We start from the raw sequence: 15236 nt of genomic DNA on the forward strand, positions 1-15236 counted from the left end.
GACAGACTGACTAATCTAGATTATGCCATGTGTACTCTAATTTACTCATGTTGACTTGACCATGTAGAACTTGACTCTGCTAAGTCAACATTATTTAGGTCAAGTTCAGTACTAACAGTCTCTTCTTACATTATGCATGATATACTGATCAGATTGATCCTCAAATCACCCAGAAAATATTTTTGCTGGAACTAAAAAACACGGCAATCCGTTATATATGTGGCGTATTTGATTAGTACTCAATATCATTCCATTCTTCGTCGTGAATCTTCTTTGTCTGTTCTTAAAATCTGCCCGTAAAAGTAAGATATTCATGTATTTCTTCTGAACATATTCAGGCCAGAAATCGCTAGGAAACTTCATGTACCTCTATTGCCTTCAGAAAGCCTTCAAGCTGTGTTAGTGCTCGGTCAGCGAATATAATAATGGGTGATCGCGTCCACTAATCCACGCGAACACAACTTTCTATATATAAACTTTATACATATATATAATTCTTTTAGTGTAATAGTGTATAATCCTTATATATATATATATATATATATATATATATATATATATATATATATATATATATCTATCTATCTTTCTACTTATTTTCAATGTAGATGTTTTTATCTACTGAATACTCTAGATGTTAAATTTATTTCTATCAATAAATTTTCTACGTACAAACCTTTTTATATAAAGACGAAGTTTTATACCTATAAACACCATAAATAAAGAAATTGTATATATAAATTTTATAGGTTTGTAGGGCCATTCGCGTGGGTTAGTGGGCGCGTGGTTCTCACCCGTTAGACCGGACTAGAATGAGTCAATATCCGTGCGTTCTTTTACAACCCTATTTAATTCTTAAAAAAATTTAGCTCAAAACTCTATACAATTTTCTTTTCAACCCGTTTTAAACCCGACCTTTAAATTTTATAGGCAAAATAGTTAGACCCATTACCACACCCCAACACCGAGCCGTGTCAGTAGACAACATCCCAGAAATTAGCCACAAGAACCAAATTAAGCATAAGCAGCAGCAGCAGAGTATTGCATGCGACACACGGCGAAACCTCTGAATTATTCTGCTTCTTTGCTATCGTTCCAACAGATTGCTGCCGGGAACTTCCATGGCTTTTGCCTCCCATCATCATCAAGATAGCTTTGTAGCTCATGCACGAGTCATCATCTCCTCTTCCTATATATATATGACGAACAAACTGAGCTAGATAGCTACCAAGATTGCAAGAACACATCGCGATATCACAATTTCATATTAGCGAATTGACGAGCAAGAGGAAGTTTGGTAGTGGTGAGAAGATGTCGCAGCTTGTGGCGACGATCGAGTACTGCGGCCTCGCCGTGTCGGTGTCGTCTCTCCTGATCAGGTTCGTCCTCCACCCGCTCGTCAAGGACGCCATCCTCATGTCCAGGGCGGCCCTGAGATCCGCCTCCTGCGCAATCCTCGGCCTCCTCGCGCACGACGACAGCGCGCTCGTCGCCGCCGTCCAGCCGCCGACGCCGATGAGGCGGCAATGCGAGCGGTGTGCGCGGGGAGGCGGCCTGTCGCGGCACGACGTCGCGGCGGTCGTGGCGAGCCTCGGGCTGGTGACCGGCGAGGAGGAGGAGGAGGAGGACGAAGAGGGCGGCGAGGGGGCGTGCGGCGCGTGCGAGGCGGCGGCGGCGGTGGAGGCGCTGACGGAGGGGAAGGTGGCCGGGGAGGGGGAGCTGCGGGAGGCGTTCTACGTGTTCGACCGCGACGAGGACGGGTACGTCGGCGCGGCGGAGCTGTGGAATGTGCTGCGGCGGCTGGGCATGGCGGAGGGCGCCCGGTACGGCGACTGCGTGAGGATGATCGCGGCGTACGACGGCGACGGCGACGGCAGGATCAGCTTCCCAGAGTTCAGGGCCATGATGGAGAACGCGGTTTAGACACCTCGTTTAATTAATACTACAACCGATTTAAGTGCGAGTATTTAGCAGCTATTTCAGTATCCCAAATAGCAGTGAGATGTTTAATTACGACATGTTTTGTTGAATTCAGCTCGGAATTGCACAAATGTTCAATTACTTTTGTTGTCTTTCGTTTCGATTAATTACATATCCATGAATTAGCATGTATGTTCAACAAAAATGAAGAATGGCAGGATGAATAGCCATGTCAGATGTAATATACTCCTTCCTGACAAAGCTTAGGATTCAGGATTTACTAACGCTAAGCTCCTTGCTAGCAGAATGACAGAATGAATAGCAGAATGGTTATGCTGATTTACTACAATATGAAAATCATGGTGGCTTTCTATATTATATGTGGTATAAACAATTAATTTAGGATCATATTACTATTAATGTTCATGTTGTTTTGCCTTGCTTTAATTTGTCATATCTTTTACTTCATCAGTAGGCTTTCGTCGTTTCCTTCAAAGCCGAGATATTCTTCAGCAACCTTCAGTTTTTTATAGCTTTGCTTTTACTTGCTTTTCTTCTTTCTCTTGCTTTGTTTTATCTATTTTTTTCTACTTTTTCGTCCTCATCACTATTTTCATATCAGAAGCAACAACCGAAGGGCACTGTTAATTATCAGCATTATGTCCAAGATTATGAAGTAACAGGTTAAAGTTCAGTTTTCAGCTTTAGAAGTACTGTGATGAAATATAAAAAATTAGCTAGCACCGAATGCAGTTTTAATACTAATTTGTAATTTTAGGGATATGTTAGGCTGTTAACACTTTATTCGGTAAAAATGTTCTAATTACACAGATATTAACTTAATGGGACCTTACATTTGCTAATCGCTAGCACAACATTCCTTCGCTAAGATAGGCAAACATATTGGCTGACCTACGAATCCAAAAAGATAAGCTTAATAATTATCGATCGGTTGATCTCCTCGTCGACTATCATCATCTTCCGAACTACTACAAGGCTATTTGTCGCGAGTATTAGCTTTGTAACTCCCATTTCACCAGCTAGATGCATCGGCCATAGATACACCAATGCTTCTGCCGTTGTAGCGTCACACACTGTGGGTGTGTTTAGACTGAGAAAATTTTTAAAATAAATATCACGTCAGACGTTTGATCAGATGTCGGAAGTGGTTTTTGGACACAAATAAAAAAACAAATTACAGATTCCGCCAAGAAACTCCGAGACGAATTTTTGAGCCTAATTAATCAGTTATTAGCACATGTTGATGACCTTTAGGCTGAAAAGATTCATCTCACGATTTCCTCCATAGTTGTGCAATTAGTTTTTTGTTACATCTATGTTTAATACTCCATTTATATATCAAAAATTTGATATGATGTTTTTAGGAAAAAAATTTGAGAACTAAAAGGGCCTGAAGGGCAAAAGTGAGTGTGTCTCTCGCCTCTTTGTGGGAACGTACATAGACTTTCTGTAAATGATTTCATCTTCCTTTCGTTTCTGATATTGGGACGACAGGAACAGAACGGTAGCCGTGTGCCCGTGTTTGCGCGGAATCACCATCACCAGTTCAATTTCCAAAATATTTCAGTAACGTATAGCATAAACAAAATAAACAGAGCATATGGATAGATTACATATAGGACATAAGAGTCCCCAGGGTGGACTAAACGGTGCAAGAATGCCATGTCTGAGAATACCTGGAAAATTAAGTAATAATAAGTACTAATTTATATATATTGTTAGTGGTTTAAAAACCAATATCAAAAGATAGACCAGAACAAAAAATACTCAAGATCAACTTTAAAATTCTATTTCAATAAATAAATAAGAGAAAATCTAACAAATATCATTGACAAATACTTCATTCTAAGAAATAAAATCGATGAGCGTGAGTTTTACAAAATATCATCGTACAAACGAATTTATCAAAAAAATGTCATCGTCGTTAGGGTTCCGTCAACTTTTTCCGTGAAACGCTATAGTATAAACATTACATTTAACGATAAAAAGTAGACGGAAACATATACTTCTTAGACAAATTTATTTGTATTTTTAGAACTCGCATTCGTCAAACGTCAATAACATTTCTTGGACTTAGACATTTATTACGGTATTTTTTAGATTTTTCTCGATAAATAAATTTTAGCTACAACTCCTGACAAGCTAACAAGCAACCTACGCCATCCGTCAGTTTAGATTTGACAGGATATACATGTCAGTTTCATGTCGAAGGGAACCCTGGTCCTGGTCCTGGGAGAAGACTTCAAGTCAACTCGAGCGCGTACGTTGACGTGTTCTTGACTTCTTTATCCGTCTTTTGGGGCATCCCAGGTGTGTTTAGGGTTTGTTTAGTTCCTAAATTTTTTTTCAAAAATATCATATCGAATTTTTAACGTCTAAATAAAACATTAAATATAGATAAACCAAAAAACTAATTACACAATTACGAAAGAAATCTTAAGATGAATCTTTTGAGCCTAATTAGTTCATGATTAGCCATAAGTGCTACAACAACAAACATTTGCTAATGACAGATTAATTAGGCTCAAAAGATTCGTCTCGTAGTTTCTCGCCGGAATCTGAAATTTGTTTACTTCAAATATGTATCCGAAAACTTAATGCGATGTTTTTGCAAAAAAAATTTGCAAACTAAACACCACCTCAGTTTTGCTGGCGAAATTTCCACATGCAGTACCATCCTATTCCTACGTGAGGGTTAATTAATCTCTCTAATCAACTACTACTTTGTCAGAAAAACAAATTCTTCGGTTTTCGTGTCCAACGTTTGACCATCTGTCTTATTTAAAAAATTTTCAGAAAATTAGAAAAAAATTAGTTACATGTAAAGTACTATTTATAATTTATCATCTAATAAAAACAAAAATATCAATCACAAAAAAAAATTAAATAAGATGAAGAGTCAAAAATTGAAAGAAAAAAGTGAAAAATTGTTTTATTTTAGGACGGAGGAGTAAAGTTTATTCGGCGAAAAAAATAATTATCCTAATGATGATGAGATGACTTTGGAGAGTGCATATGGCAGAGTGCCGGACGAGCCGCTCCCCCGCTAGCTCTTGCTCAGTCTGAACTCCGAACTCCTCTGAACGACTCTGGAACTGAAACATTTAGCCGCAATTTTTGACGCACAAGATGGTGAATTTGCTTGCAACTCCGTAGATAGTGAGAGTGAAGAAATTTATGCCTTGTTTAGTTTCTAAATTTTTTTTCCAAAAACATCACATCGAATCTTTGTATATCTAAATAAAGTATTAAATATAGATGGATCAAAAAACTAATTACATGGTTATGGAAGAAATCTTGAGACGAATCTTTTAAATCTAATTAGTCCATGATTACTATAAGTGCTACAGTAACCAATATGTGCTAATGATGGTTTAATTAGGCTCAAAAGATTCGTCTCATGGTTTCTAGGCTAGCGGTGAAATTCGTTTTTTGATTCATATCCGAAAACCCCTTCCGACATCTGGTTAAACATTTGACGTGATATTTCTTTCAAAAATTTTTCCAATCTAAATACCACCTTACACTACCTGAAATTCGACAGATGGTTTGGGAAAAGGCCCTGCACTTCATGGTGCCGATGCATGCATGCCATCCGCCACAAATTAATCAACATGTTTACACACTAATGACTATACGTGCACATCATCTTTGTCTCAGAATTCAGAAAGAGAATGGTGCTTTTGAGCTTAGAGCTTCAACAATTTGCAGTAGCAGACACTAGCTATAGCTAGGTTAAATTCCAAAGAACACTACTGAACACCGGACAAAATTCATATTACCGTTTGCATCTTACTACGTCATCACATGATCTGTGCTTACGTAAGTACTGTCTGTTCGAAGATTAGGGATATCCATCGGATAATCAATGTGCTGGAGTTTTGCCAGTAAACGGCGACTTTATCATACATGCATGTGCAGATGTGCTTAAATTAAATATCAGGATTAGTGCGAAAATGACACCGATACTTGCAGTAGCATGGACTCGGAGATGTGTAATAAGTTGCAGAATTACTAACAGAGTAACGGTACAATAATCAAAGCGTTAGTTTATCTCAGGTGAAATCGCCTGGCAACTTCTGACCCTGACTTAACGTGGCATTTCCGGTAGCAGGACGTACGGTGGACAGCATCACGAAGTCATCCGCTGTGTTATAAAAGTTATTAGTCGAACAAAGCAGAAAGGCAAGTAAACATTCTAATCTTGCTAAACATTGATTAACTTAGACATGTCAGATGATAACAAAGGATCCTAATCTATAGGACTCTAGCTAATTCATAAGTGCTCCTCTCTAATCAACGTAGTATCTAGCCGTTTATGGATCCATGGCCTTGCCGCCATCCTTGCTCTGCGTGTCTATGTGTACTTTGGTTACATTGTGACACTCGTTGGTTTACAGAGTCCGACTCTCACCCACGCTTAGCACATAATACAACTCCATGCCCAACTATAACTAGGCCGGGGTGGTAATGATCCAAGACTCTCAGGTTCTTTCGTAACCCTACTTAACTTTTAAATTTTTTTAGCTCAAAACTCTATACAATTTTATTTTCAACCTATTTTAAACCAAACCTCCTTGATAGACAAAAAGGTTAGGCACATTACCACCCCTAATCTTAACCTATTAAGACTAGTATCCGATACATATTCTAACAAACCGGAAACTGATAAAAGATGACGTACAACATGCCAATATATCTGACTCAATACTGCTGTATGTGTTACCATGGATTGCCGCGAACTTCCATCGCTTTTGCTTCCATATATTCATGGAAGCCATGTAGCTAAGCTATCCATCTATCTATCTATATATATATATATACAGCCAGCAGGAGACGCAGCATCTGAGCAAACCAAAGAACACGCGAAGTGCAGTGATTCTAGGACATATAGACTAGCTAGCTAATCGGTACGTGCGGTTCTTGATCAATGGATCGATCGAACGTGTGGCCGCTGGTGGCGTCGATCCATGGCGGTCTCGTCGTGTCGGTGTCGTCTCTCCTGATCATGCTGCTCCTGAAGCCGATCGTCAAGGACGCCATGGCGATGGTCAGAGGCATACGCACCGTGTCGCGCGCGCTCGTCAGCCTTCTCGTCGCGCGGGGCGGGTGCGGCGGCGGCGGCGGCGACGTGGACGACGCCGTGGTCCGGCCTCCGCGGCGGTACTGCCAGCGGTGCGATGATGATCGGAGGGGCGGCGCGGCGGCGGCGGGGATGTCGCGCCACGACGTTGCGGCGGTGATGGAGAGCCTCGGCATGGCAATGGAGGCGGCGGAGGATCACGAGGACGAACGAGGGCGGCAGCAGCAGCAGACGTGCGGCGCGTGCGAGGCGGTGGCGGCGGTGGAGGAGCTGACGGAGAAGAAGGTGGCCGGAGAGGGCGAGCTGCGGGATGCGTTCGGGGTGTTCGACCGCGACGGGGACGGGTACGTGAGCGCCGGCGAGCTGCGGGCCGTGCTGCGGAGGCTGGGCATGGAGGAAGGCGCGCGGCACGGCGACTGCGCGAGGATGATCGCGGCGTACGACGGCGACGGCGACGGCCGGATCAGCTTCCGCGAGTTCCGGGCCATGATGGAGAACGCGGCTTAGGCGCGCACCAGCTACGACACCGGGTTTCCAGTACTATACCAGTTTAGTGTTTAATTAAATTACTGGAATACCGTTTATTACTTTCTTTGATTACTCGTTTTGTCGATCGGAAAAGTTGGCTGATGACTTTCTGATAATCACCTTTTGTCCATCCTGTTGAGTGTCTGAGTTTCATGTCCTCGGTTAGCAAAGTGTTTGTTTAACCAGTCCAATAATATTCTTTGCAAGCACTCCATCCGTTTTATATTACGGGACGTTTTCTATGAACGTATATTTTATATTAATATGAATTTAGATCATACTTAAAAAATCTTATATCGTAAAACATATATATAGAGTAATAGTTAATAATCAGGAATCCATCGATTATTTTAACAACTATTCCTCCCATCGTTTTGTTTTCTAAAGAAAAAGTGAAAAATACGTTTTTGCTAACGAAAAATAATTTACAGGTAAAACTTTTACATACGTGTCCATAGCGACTTAAAAGTGAAAGTTATAAAAAACACGATGAAAAAACCACAAAACTAAACCCAAAAATTAAGTTATATAATTTAAATTTTGGCTTATAGGCTGCCTTCAAACCGAAGGGCCACGAAAGCTAATTAGCAGCACGAAAAACGATAAACATAATTAGCACATGATTAATTAAGTATTACTTATTAAAAATTTGAAAAATGAAGTTATTTGATCTTTTAGAATGATTTCTATATAGAAATTATTTGCACGAAATACATTATTTAGTAGTTTAAAAAGCGTGCTAACGAAAAATAAGAAAAGATTTAGCCTAACGTGCCAAAACGAATGCAGCTATAAACACTTGTAACTACGAAACGACGATAGCCTATGTCATTAGCTGTTGAATAATACTACTCAGACACATTGAGATAAAAATTGTGGTGGATTAATGCCTGCAACAAATCCGCGACGGGGCTGTGTGATGTTTTGACATTGGTGTTGAAGCTGCGTCGAAACTTGAAAAACTCGATTGAAAGTGGTTTCTTAACCAACAAGGCCCAGATAATGCTTGCAGCCTTGGCGTGCAATCCTGTGTTTCCTGACCGTCGACACGCTTCTTTTCTTGCTTCCTCGGTCAAATCAAGGCCATGTCTGAACCAATCCGGATTATCTGCCGTTTTTAACAAAAATCACCACAATCCACGGTAAAATAAGTCTTACGCTACAATACCCTAACTTTAAATATTGTAGTTACAGTAAAAACAGTAAAACGACTGTGGCATATTCACTGTTTATCGGTGCTGTAGCGATCAATCCGACGCGTTGGTTGTAGATCAAACAGCTAAGACTAGATCCAATGTTACAGCACGGTAGTTCTCTAACTTTCCTCTAGAATCCGGATTGTGTCTGAACATATACATAAATTATTATGAAGGCAAAAAAAAACCAATTATGTAGATTGCGTATAAATTATCACACGAATCTTTTAAAACTAGACAATGTGATGCTAGGAATATTTGCTATTGACGAATTAATTAGACTTAATATATTTGTCTTACAGTTTTCTAACGAAATATATAATTTGTTTTATTATTAGACTTTGTTTAACACTTTAAATATATCTCCATACATCGGATGTGAGAAACAAAACCAAAAATTTTTCCCAAGAGGCCTTGTATCGTCGTCCAGATTCAAAGCAGAATTTTTTTTAAAAAGATTGAATAGCAGCGAACGGCGCTAAGTGGGCCCACAGCATGCTAGGTTGACAAACCAAGCACCTGTAGACTGGGCCGGTAGATTAGAGAGCTAACCATTTTCAGCCCAAGGGGAAACACCAGACGGGCCAGTCATATTCGTATTGGGCCGTATTACTAATTATGGTGGAACTCTATTTCGGTTACGTGCGGCCCACATTAGATCCACCTGTACAGTGTTCTGCGTGGTCGACAGTGGAGGCTGGGCCTGGGCATAGAGGAGGTTGCTTGGCAGCTAAAGGTGTATTAAGAGTTAAGCATTTGGTCTAAAATTTTATGGTCCATCTTTTCACTTATATCTATGTTTATAAGCTAAATTTTAAAAATTTTAATTTTAAATATAGAGTTAATTTAAGTTTTTTTAAGTTTTTAATCGTAGTTTGTCTTATAGTCTTTATTTTTAGATAACTAAGAATACATATATAAAAGTTTTATTTACAAATTAATTTTTCATTTACAAATATGCTGAAGTCAAACGATCACCCACTTAAATTTTAGGTGAAACATGATGTTATTATTAATATATAATATAATTTCATGGTCAAATTTTGGATTTCGCTATTGGCACTTAGCAACTGCTATCCACGATCAGCTATCAAGACACCAGAACGCTATTAATTCGTAATTTGCTGCTTTTTTATTCCAAAATAATTTTATTTTTCACACATCATATATATATATATATATATATATACAATTAAAAAAGACTAAAACATCCTCTAATTTATCAAATATCATTACAATAATTACCAACCTTACCTATTTCTAATGTATACGTCACATTATACTTTTAGAAACTCTAATACAATAATATTACAAATAAACTTTTCAAATAAATAAGATGCAATGGAGCTAAACTTATTTTGAAACAAAGTCAGCTACCTTTTCACGCTGATTTTCTTGCTGGCTCGCATTCCCTTGAAAGGACAGACTTTTCAGTCTAGTGTCGAGTTGTATGTGCTTCATGTGTCTTGCAGCTTTTGCTGCTAATCGTCGATGTCAGGTTTGTTCAATCTGCATTAGTTTCTTCGTGGTCTTTGGCTTAGGCTCATCTCATATGTATTACCTCCGTTTCATAATATATAATTATTTTTATATTTTTATTATATATTAAGTTTAAAAATTTATCCTTTCTCTTAATAAATAAGGAATGCGTAGATACGACAATATGTGATAATAAAATTAAATTAAATAAGATGTAATTAGTACGACTATTGGTAGGATCAATAATTCTAGAAATATTTAAATTTTCATATTAATTTTAGAAAGGAAAGCGTGCGTCAAGCGGTCAAGCCTCTCTTTGTGACGAGCGGTGGATACCGATGCGCGCCGCGCGCTGCACGTAGAGCTCGTGGGGCCGCGACTGCCACAATTGCGCTGCGTTCTGAGCCGGGAACGTAATCACGCTGCGTGGGGCGAGACGCGCCGCTGGGACACTTGACGGCAATACTTGCGTGATGTGTTCACCTCTGACTCGCGTCTTGCTTTTCATTTCGATGCATACACAATGCGGAGGGGCCAAAATGTATTTAAGCACGTACGTTCCATGCGAATATACGAGAATCTCACGTCCTCATCTTTTAACTTTTCGTTTAGTTTAAGTTTTTAATACCAAATTTAAATTCAGAAAATTTGAATCTCGCACGCCCAGCACAGCTAGCTCGACGTCGCGGCCTTCAATCAGTCGTAGGAGAGAAAAACGTGCCCCCGATCCTAGCAAAAGGAAACACATGTGTTGGGTAGGCACGGGTAACTTGCCATGCAATCGCCGGCATCCCACCACGTCTGCGCACGCATCGCCGCCCATCGAGTCGAAAAAGAGTCCGCGACCGCGAAACCGACGCAACACGCGCCACGCCCCGCACGCCGCCACGCGCCGGGTGCCGCTGGCCCGGCCGCGTGTCCCCTGGCCTCGTGCGCGCGCCGCGGCGCATCGAGCCGAAAAAAACCCTTCGCTTTTACGCTTTTTGTTTATCACAAATTCGCAATCCGTAGCAGCGGCAGCCGTCGTCCTCCGCGGCCGGCGGAGCGGCGCGGGGGCGGGACACGTATCCGCCCACGCGACCGCGCGCCACGCGCCGGCCCGCGACTCGTCGCCGTGTCGCCGAGCTCGAGCCGGGCCGGTCCGCGGCCAAACCGACCGCGTGCTCCGCCTTTCCGTCCCGTCGGCATGTGTCCCGCCTGCCTGGCGAGCAGTTACGATTCGGGCACCACGTGTGCGCTCCTACCCGCCAAAGCAACAGTGCAAAACGAAATTAATGGGTCCATCACTTGGTTTTTAAAATAGAAAAAATACAAATAACATGTTTACAAATAAAAATTATGATGAAAAACCTAAAATCAATTCTAAATTTTATATTAAAAGCTTTAATACTGATCAGTAAAGATAGATAGAAGCGAAAAGATTAGCCCTAGGGATAGGGAAGTGATGGGATAACCGTTGATAAAATAGGGGATGCCGAGAGGGTATTTAGATGGCAAATTTTTTTTGCAGCAATAATACATCGGACGTTTGACCGGACGTTGGAAGGGGTTTTTGGACACGAATAAAAAAAGAATTTCACAGCTCGCCTGAAGACTGCGAGAAAAATCTTTTGAGCCTAATTATACTGTCATTAGCACATATTGGTTACTGTAGTACTTATGGCTAATTATGGACTACTTAGTCTTAAAAAATCGTCTCACGATTTCTCATATAATTGTGCAATTATTTTTTAGTTTATCTATGTTTAATGCTTTATTTAGATATAAAGATTCGATATTTTTTTTAAAACTGTTTTTGGAAACTAAACAAGGCGTGAGCTAGATGGGGAATCTTCTCGACGCACGCCGAACATGCATGATACGGTACGATTATTGAATCTGATGATTTTCTATGACGCTGTGTTCGTCCTGAGATGGAGGAAAAGGGCATTCTCGGTCATGAGATGGTTTGGTTCCAAGTAACGTGGGGGGAAATCGTCCCCGACGCAATACAAAACAATAAACACGCGGATGAGCATCGCCGGAGTAGGAGTACTCCCAGGTCGTATACTTGCTGCACCTACCGGAACGGTGACCACTGACCACCCCAACGAGTCTCCAGTCTCGCATCCGGCATCCACTGAATTTAGCCCCACGCTTTAACGGATACCACTACTACAAAACGATAAATGCCGGTGAGTCATGCTTATCTACTCTTTTGTACTACTCGTGCTTATCTCCTCTCCCCCTCATTTTACATGCTGCTTTTTGTCACAGCAGCACCAACAACTATCCCCCACTAACTTAATTTGTCCACACTCGATGACGCTGTACGGCATCTAGACACTCCTCATGATCAACTTGCAATCCCAAACATAATAGGGTTACTTTTTATTGAAAAAGTCAAATAATATACTTGTAAGTAAAAAATAGTTTATAAATAAAACTGATATATGTATATACACATTATTAGAAATCCAAAAGCTAATGAGAAAAAATAAATTTGGAGAGAAACCTTAAAATTTAACTCTAAATTTAAAATTAAAAATTTAAATATTGGTTTAAACATAAGCGGAAAGATAATAGATAATGTGTCAGACGACAATTGTTGCTTCATATTTATTTGCTCGTCCCATTTACCATTATTGTTTTAACTCTAACCATTAACAACATTTAAACGAGTAGTTAACTATTTGAGAAAATTATATAATTGTATATATATTACACATCGTCGATATAACATATTTTAAATATATACAATATTCTTTCAAGGAAGAAAAGCGAGTAAAGTTAACAAAATAAAAAGTAGGCAGTGGCAATTATTTAAAATGAGTACTACTATATCAGAAAAAAAAGAGTATTCCTGGGTTTTCTAGTTCGAGCGTTTGACAATCCGTCTTATTTGAAAAGTTTATTACAAAATTAAAAAAATTAGTTGCACGTAAAGCATATAGTAACAATAAAAATATTAATCATAAATTTTTTTAAAATAGACGAAGAGTCAGAAATTCTATAAAAACATGAAAATTTGTTTATTTTAGGACGGAGTCCGTAACAAAAAGACACGCGTGCCGGGACACACGTCCCGCGCAGCCGCGAAAAAACCACGGCAAGTTTAGCGGCGGCCGCGGTGCCGCCTGGCTGTACGCAGCACCGCGCGGCCAGGCCGAGTCGAGCCGACCCGACCGCGGCGCGGGGCGGCGCCGAGCTGTCCCAATACAGCTGAAGTCGGCCGTGACGCCAGCCAACACGAGGCCAATCCGCGCGCCGCGCCGGGGTGAGGTGGCCTCCCTCCCCTTCCTCGAAACCCACCACCTCACCACCACACGTGCCCCATTCCACCCTCTCCTCATCCCCGCAGCCGCCGCCGACTCGACTCGACCTCGCTTTGACCCATCCCTCGCCGAAGCTTCCAGACCCCCCCTCCTCCTCCGTCTATATATCCACCCTCCCCGCCCGCCATTTCTCCCCCATTCGAGAACCTCTCAGCACCCACAGGACACAGCCACAGCAGCGGAAGAAGGCAAGAACTCGCGGATGGGGATGGCGGTGAGGAGGAGGGAGAGGGACGCGGAGGCGGAGCTGAACCTGCCGCCGGGGTTCAGGTTCCACCCGACGGACGACGAGCTGGTGGAGCACTACCTGTGCAGGAAGGCGGCGGGGCAGCGGCTGCCGGTGCCGATCATCGCCGAGGTGGACCTGTACAAGTTCGACCCGTGGGACCTGCCGGAGCGGGCGCTCTTCGGCGCCAGGGAGTGGTACTTCTTCACGCCCAGGGACCGCAAGTACCCCAACGGCTCGCGCCCCAACCGCGCCGCCGGCAACGGCTACTGGAAGGCCACCGGCGCCGACAAGCCCGTCGCGCCGCGGGGCCGCACGCTTGGGATCAAGAAGGCGCTCGTCTTCTACGCCGGCAAGGCGCCTCGAGGGGTCAAGACGGATTGGATCATGCACGAGTACAGGCTCGCCGACGCCGGCCGCGCCGCCGCCGGTGCCAAGAAGGGATCACTCAGGGTAAGCTCAATTCACCATCCTCCTTCTTGACTCGATCGATTGGTTCGGTACCAGTGATCAATAAATTGAAATCGTGATTTCATCTGATCCGATGTGTGAATCGATCGTGCAGTTGGACGACTGGGTGCTGTGCCGTCTCTACAACAAGAAGAACGAGTGGGAGAAGATGCAGCAGGGGAAGGAGGTGAAGGAAGAGGCGTCAGACATGGTGACCTCGCAGTCCCACTCGCACACCCACTCATGGGGCGAGACGCGCACGCCGGAGTCGGAGATCGTGGACAACGACCCATTCCCAGAGCTGGACTCATTCCCGGCATTCCAGCCGGCGCCGCCGGCGATGATGGTGCCGAAGCAAGAATCGGTGGACGACGCCTCCGGCGAGAGGGCCAACGCAGCCATCCCAAGGAACAACAGCAGCCTGTTCGTGGACCTCAGCTACGACGACATCCAGGGCATGTACAGCGGCCTCGACATGCTGCCGCCGGGGGACGACTTCTACTCGTCGCTCTTCGCCTCGCCGCGGGTCAGGGGGGCGACGCCCCGCGCCGGCGCCGGCATGGGCATGGCCCCGTTCTGAGGCGAACACGACGCAAATTGCGAACAAACAGATGGTTGACCAATCGAGATGATGCTGCGACTGCAGCCGCTGTAAATACAACGCCGCTGGGTCAAGAGATGGCTCTCGCCGGCGGTGCCGCGGGGTGTAGCGTAGGGAGGGTGGGTGGGTGGGTGGGTGGGGGGCGTCCCGGCGATGGCGCCGGGGCATTCTTTCGTTTTCACGTTTTTCGCTCGGAACGGACGGTGGTGGATACAGACAGTGTATGTATGTAGCTCTGTTTTTCTCTATAGAACCCAACAATTTTTTTTGTTGTTTTATCTTCGTATGGTTCGATCTTGTGTGATCTACGTTTACTGCCGAACGTTTTGCTTGAGTAGTAGTTCTCCGGTGAATGATGATCCAAACTGGCGCTGAATTGATAGAGCATGGGAGATACGTCTAAAATTGATCCAAAATT

General features: G+C 42.9%; 3 protein-coding genes across 3 annotated transcripts; all 3 read left to right on the forward strand.

The window, feature by feature from the left end:
- The first annotated feature begins 1049 nt into the window (after positions 1-1049).
- Positions 1050-2239, forward strand: LOC102709550 (calmodulin-like protein 2). The gene has a single exon (XM_040522610.1). It carries the CDS (start codon positions 1312-1314, stop codon positions 1921-1923), a length of 612 nt encoding a protein of 203 aa, XP_040378544.1. The 5' UTR covers positions 1050-1311; the 3' UTR covers positions 1924-2239.
- Positions 2240-6811: 4572 nt separating this feature from the next.
- LOC121053973 (probable calcium-binding protein CML21) lies at positions 6812-7755 on the forward strand. Its single transcript, XM_040522712.1, has one exon. It carries the CDS (start codon positions 6872-6874, stop codon positions 7529-7531), a length of 660 nt encoding a protein of 219 aa, XP_040378646.1. The 5' UTR covers positions 6812-6871; the 3' UTR covers positions 7532-7755.
- A 5909-nt stretch (positions 7756-13664) lies between these two features.
- On the forward strand, positions 13665-14953 carry LOC102704875 (NAC domain-containing protein 2). The gene is made up of 2 exons (XM_006650723.3): positions 13665-14220; positions 14333-14953. Exons 1-2 carry the CDS (start codon positions 13744-13746, stop codon positions 14795-14797), a joined length of 942 nt encoding a protein of 313 aa, XP_006650786.1. The 5' UTR covers positions 13665-13743; the 3' UTR covers positions 14798-14953.
- The last annotated feature ends 283 nt before the right edge of the window (positions 14954-15236 follow it).

Source organism: Oryza brachyantha, chromosome 3 (assembly GCF_000231095.2).
Source record: "Oryza brachyantha chromosome 3, ObraRS2, whole genome shotgun sequence".
Lineage (NCBI taxonomy): Eukaryota > Viridiplantae > Streptophyta > Magnoliopsida > Poales > Poaceae > Oryza > Oryza brachyantha.

Excerpts from the sequence above, each read along its gene's own strand:
- LOC102709550 (XM_040522610.1), top strand. The coding sequence starts at position 1,312 with ATGTCGCAGCTTGTGGCGACGATCGAGTACTGCGGCCTCGCCGTGTCG.
- LOC121053973 (XM_040522712.1), top strand. The coding sequence starts at position 6,872 with ATGGATCGATCGAACGTGTGGCCGCTGGTGGCGTCGATCCATGGCGGT.
- LOC102704875 (XM_006650723.3), top strand. The coding sequence starts at position 13,744 with ATGGGGATGGCGGTGAGGAGGAGGGAGAGGGACGCGGAGGCGGAGCTG. Across the intron at positions 14,221-14,332 it reads CCAAGAAGGGATCACTCAGG|TTGGACGACTGGGTGCTGTG; the intron begins GTAAGCTCAATT and ends TCGATCGTGCAG.